General features: G+C 64.2%; 1 protein-coding gene across 2 annotated transcripts; it reads right to left on the bottom strand.

The window, feature by feature from the left end:
• Positions 1-1,199: 1,199 nt before the first annotated feature.
• On the bottom strand, positions 1,200-3,465 carry NEU3 (neuraminidase 3). Of its 2 annotated transcripts, none has more exons than XM_064441585.1 (3): positions 3,242-3,465; positions 2,906-3,133; positions 1,200-2,778 (listed from the first exon to the last, which is right to left on the bottom strand). In XM_064441585.1, exons 1-3 carry the CDS (start codon positions 3,266-3,268, stop codon positions 1,819-1,821), a joined length of 1,215 nt encoding a protein of 404 aa, XP_064297655.1. In that variant the 5' UTR covers positions 3,269-3,465; the 3' UTR covers positions 1,200-1,818. The 2 variants fall into 2 exon arrangements, with proteins under 2 accessions (XP_064297655.1, XP_064297654.1); XM_064441584.1 differs by having other exon boundaries at positions 2,906-3,136.
• Between the last annotated feature and the right edge of the window lie 1,744 nt (positions 3,466-5,209).

Here is a 5,209-nt window from a genome sequence, read left to right on the forward strand (position 1 = left end):
TCCCTGGAGACATTCACCCCCCGCCTGGACGCGGCCCTGTGCCCCTGCTCTGGGGGTGCCTGCTCCAGCAGGGGTGGGACGGGATGAGCTCCAGAGGGCCCTGCCAGCCCCCACCGGTCTGGGACTCTGTGAATTCCCAAAGGAAAGGTCAAGAGAAGTTGGGAAATGTGGGTTTCTCCCAGGGTGGCTTCACCTGCGCAGAGGGGCTGGGAGGGGCCAGCCTTGTCCTGCACCATGGTGGGGGTGATGGGTGCAAGGACATGATGGGTGTAGGAGCATGATGGGTGCAGAGCCTGGAGTGAGCATTGCTCTGAGATCCTCTGCACCAGGGTCTGGGTACCACGTTCCATCACTCGGCCATGTCCTTTGTTCCCACCATTCCATGTCCCACCACTCAGCCATGTCCCAAATCCCCATTGCTGAGCTGCGTCCCACGTCGCCGTCACTCAGCCGTCCCACATCCCCATCATTACATGTTGCATGTCCCCATCACCCTTTGTTGTTTGTCCCCATGACTCAGTCACATCCCCTGTCCCCATCACTCAGCCGTATCCCACATCCTCACATCACCCCCCCCAATCTTCTCCCACCACCAGTCACCCCAAGAAGCTGGACAAACCCCCCAAACTCCAGTGCTTTCCTCAACCCCCCTGAGCCCACCCACTGCCCACCTTCACACGGGGCCCCTCCCTGTCCCCTGGGTCCCCACCAGCACAGGTGAAGCCGTCACCAGTCACTAAACCCCATCCAGCAGCACCCTCCACCACCAACCCCCATCTCCCTGGTGCCGAACCCCATAAATGCAACCCCCGGTGCCACCGGTGTCCCCCCACCATGCCCATCCCGCGCCTGGCCCTGCTCCTGGCCCCCTGCACCCCACCGCCGGCATCCCCAGGGACCTCCCGGCGATGCCGTCCCCGCCGGCGCCCACCCTTGTGCTGCCGCCGCTGCTTCACCCACGAGACCCAGCGGGGCCATTTTGCTTGTCCTTGGTGCTACCAGTAAGATGGGGATGCTGGGACCGATCCCCCCGCCCCTCCCAAAACCAACGATAACCCCATGACCATGGGGGGGGTTCTCCTCTTCCAGGTGCTGCGTGCCCAACATGTAACAGCGGGATGGATCGGGATGCTGGGGGCCTTCCCGCATCCTCCCCTGGTATGGTGATCTCCCTTGGGATTTTCCCAATACTGGCTGGATTTCACCCATTTTGGGAGGATTTTATTCGGCGGCAACAGCACGGGGACGTGAGGTTGCTCTCGCTGTCGGGATGCCACAACCTGTTCCCTCTGGAGCAGAATAACCGCTGCCCCTCCCCAAGGTCTGAGTGCTTTTCCCATGGGAATATGGAGCGAAACAGCCTGAACCAGGAAGGTGAAGAAAATGGGATAAAACCATGGTAAAAAAAGGGGAATCCCCTCTCTGCCGCATGGAGGGGAGGCAGAAATCACCAATATTTTTAACTAAACCACCACTTTTGAGTATTTTTCCCCAGGTCACCGGCAGTTCTCGGTGGCACCTTCTGCTTTTTTGCTGCTACCAGGTGAAAAATTCTGAGTTTTGGTGAAGCAGCAGCATTTCGGGTGCCGTGCCGGCATCCCCCCACCGGCCAACCTGCAGCAGATCCCCCACCCCCCCAACAGGTCGCCAACATCTACCTGACGGGTGATTAAAAAGCCAAGCGTTAATTAAATAAAATGCTGAGCCTTCTGCACATCCAAAACGTCTCTGGTGAGGTCCTGGCGTTGCCGCGCTCGTCAGTTCTGGCCGCTGGTGGTTGGGAGCAAACACCCTCCCCCCAACTAAAATGGGTCCATTTTAAAAAGGTTTGAGGTGCTGCTCGCCGCGGTCAGAGGCGTCCAGGGTGAAGAGGCAGAAGGCGATTTCCTCGCAGGTGCTGGTTGTGCCGCACTCAAACAAGCAGCCGAAAACGCCGCCAGGGCAGACGGCCAGGTCGGAGTAACCGGCCGGCCCCGGGTGCAGCACCCATGGGTGCCGCCAACTCCCCTGGTGAAGCGGCGAGGGGTTGAGATAGATGCCCAAATCACGCCGGCGGTGCCGGTCGGTGGGGTGGGAGTAGAGTAACCAAGTCGGTGCGTCCCCGGTGCCGGTCGGCGCGGCGAAGCTCACCACGCTGCCCTGGCACCCCCGCGGCGGTTCGCCCAGCACCTCGCACCGCGCCGAGCGCTCGAATCGCAGCCCGAGGTCGGCGCTGAACGCCACGGCCCGGCAACGCCGCGGCGCTCGGGCGTTGCAGTAGAGCAAGGGCTGGCCGGCATCGCTCCCACCGATTTCGGCTACCTGGCACTCGCCCGTCCGCCCGCCGCCAACCAGGGCACCCTTGTGCCAGCTGCGCCCGCCGTCGTCGCTGTAGAAGACGAGGGCGTGCTGCCGGGTGTAGCAAGGCAGCGGCACAACCCCGCACAAACACCCGTGCACGTAGTAGGCGTACGCCGGCACGACCAGGCGCCCCGAATCCAGCTGTACCCCGTGGCCCGGCCCCACGGCGAAGGTGGCCCAACGGGACAGGTCGGTGCCGATGGCTTCGCCCGTCACGTCCCGCAGCGGGGTCCAGCTGCGGCCGCCGTCGGCGCTGGTGGCGTAGCAGAGGCGAGCGGCGCTGCAGCCTCTCCAGATCTGACATCGCTCTGTCTTCCCCTGCTCCACGCAGATGCAGAAGAGGAAGACGGTGCCGCTCGTCGCATCGTAGAGGGGACAGGGGTTCATGGTGCGGCGGCCGGGCAGCACCAACGCCAACAGCTCCTCCACCGGACCCCACTGCCAGCGAGGAGGAAAACGGGGCTCAGCCGCGGGGCGCACCGGTGTTGCCGCACCCCAAAACCGCCCGGCATCGCTCCCAGGGACGGAGGTCGCAGCTTGTCCCTCCAGCCCACGTTGGTTTTACCTCGACCGAGGAGCCGTGCCGGCGGCCCCGCCGCAGCACCAGGTACTTGGCGTCCTCGTCCCTGGCCGAGGAGCGCTTCTCGGCGAAGGCCAGGAAGGTGGATGCGGGGGGGATGTAGAGCAGAGCCGGGATGCGGTAGGTGACCCCGCTCGCCTGCCGAAACAACGTCTCCCGAGGGAAGACGAGCGGGGATCCTGGTGGCGGGGGGCTCTCCCCACCATCCCCCTGCTGCTGGCAGGGTGGGGAGGTCAAATGGTAAAGGATTAAATGCTTATAAAAAGGTGGGGGGTGGCCTTCATGCCCCCCCAAGATGAGGGGATAGGGACGGGGACTCACCTTGAGGCAGGCGATGGCCTGGGACATGGTGGCCGCCCCAGGGTCCCCGCTGGAGCCTGAGCTGGGCAGAAGTGGGGGTGAGAGCGGAGCCCCTTGGGGGGGTCACACCCTGCCATCCTGCCCATGCTGTCCCCACGTCCCTCTGTCCTGCTGCACCGCAGGGGCTCCCCTCTGCCCGTGACCCTACATCCCCCCAGGGCTGTCCCCAAGGGCTCCGCACCCCCAGGGCCCCCGAGTCCCCACCCCCTTTAGCACCCCCGGTGTCCCCAGCCCATGCACGACCCAGGCCCCGGTCCCCTCATGCACCCCCCCATTCCCCCTGTACCCCCACAGCCCCAACCCCCCACTCCCCTGCATGCACCAATCCCCCCCATACACCCCCCCATGACGGACAACCCCCCGGGCAGCCCCCTGCACCCCTCAATCCCTGACCCCCCCCCGTCCCCCCCCACATGCACTGAGCCCACTCGTCCACCCCCAATGCCTGGAGCCCCCCCCAGCACCCCCATCGCGCAACTCCCTGCATGCACCGACCCCCCCCCGGTGCCACTCCCACGCCCAAACCCCCTGTACACCCCCCTGCACCCCCACAGCCCCACTCTCCTACACCCCTGCATGCATTGACACCCCCCCCCCCCCGTACGTCCCTAATGCCTGGAGCCCCCCCAAACACCACTGCACCCCCATAACCCCACTCCCCTACACCCCTGCATGCACTGACCCCCCCCCCCCCCGTAGGTCCCTAATGCCTGGAGCCCCCCCAAACACCACTGCACCCCCATAACCCCACTCCCCTACACCCCTGCATGCACTGACCCCCCCCCCGTACGTCCCCAATGCCTGGAGCCCCCCGTGTACCCCCCCCCCCACCCCTGGAGCCCCCCCGTGTAACCCCCCACACCCCTACACGCACCGACCCCCCCCTTGCACCCCCACAGCCCGACTCCCTGCATGCCCAGAGCCCCCGTACACCCCCCGCACCTCCCCCGCGCCCCCCTCCCCGCACGCACCGCCCGCCCCATGCCCTGAGCCCCCCCGCAATCCCTTTCCCCTTCACCCCCCCCACGCCCTGACCCCCCCCCGCACCCCCTTTCCCCTTCAGCCTCACATGCACTAACACCCCCCCCCCGCACCCCCCGAGCCCCTTCGCCCCGCTCTCCCCGCACCTCCCGCCCCCGCCGGCTCCGCCCCGCCCCCGCCCGCCCCTTCCTGGCCCGGGGGGGGCAGGTTTAAGGGAACCCCCCCCCAGCCCTGAGCCGCGGAACGCCCCAGCGATGCTCCGGGACGCGGCTGCCGCCAGCGCCTCCCTTTTATTGGGAGAAAATAAAAAACCCAAATCTCTTTTTTTTTTTCTTTTCTTCTTTTTTTTTTTAAGAAAATGCCATTTTATAAGGACGCGACGTCAATAGGACACAGCGGGACAAACGGACAGTCGCAGCGCGCACAGCCCTTCGCTTCCCTTTTTTACCACCTTATAGATAAGCCTCGCGGCCGAACGCACACAAGCAGCGTATTTATCTTCACCCCCCGACACATAAAAGGCTTTTATATAAAACAACACCCCTCCCCCCCCCCCCAAATTAGATAAATACAAAAATAAAGAAAACTTGTTTACGACTTGTTTTACAGAAGGATTTTGTCCTGAATTCCCAACGCAAAAGGGAACGGCGATGGCGAAGTGGGAATGACAAACCCGCCCCCCACCCCGGGACCCTCCGTGCCACGGAGAGCCCCGATAAAAAAGGAGAAGGGGGTGGGGAGGAGTGGGGTGTACGAGTGTCCCCGAGGGTCCCCACGGGGAACCCCCCCACCCCACGGCGCGCCCCAGAGGCGGCGCAGCCCGACGGGCGGGCACGCAGAGCGAGGCTTACTGCGGCCTCCCAGGAGTTAAATCTTGGATCTAAGCTTAAAAAAATCCCGCTTATCCAAAAGGGAACAGGATTTCAGGACAAAAACAGAGGCAAGTGA

This window comes from Phalacrocorax carbo, chromosome 1, assembly GCF_963921805.1.
Source record: "Phalacrocorax carbo chromosome 1, bPhaCar2.1, whole genome shotgun sequence".
Classification (NCBI taxonomy): domain Eukaryota; kingdom Metazoa; phylum Chordata; class Aves; order Suliformes; family Phalacrocoracidae; genus Phalacrocorax; species Phalacrocorax carbo.

Excerpts from the sequence above, each read along its gene's own strand:
- NEU3 (XM_064441584.1), bottom strand. The coding sequence starts at position 3,268 with ATGTCCCAGGCCATCGCCTGCCTCAAG. Across the intron at positions 3,137-3,241 it reads AGGCCATCGCCTGCCTCAAG|CAGCAGGGGGATGGTGGGGA; the intron begins GTGAGTCCCCGT and ends CCACCCTGCCAG. Across the intron at positions 2,779-2,905 it reads GGCACGGCTCCTCGGTCGAG|TGGGGTCCGGTGGAGGAGCT; the intron begins GTAAAACCAACG and ends CCTCGCTGGCAG.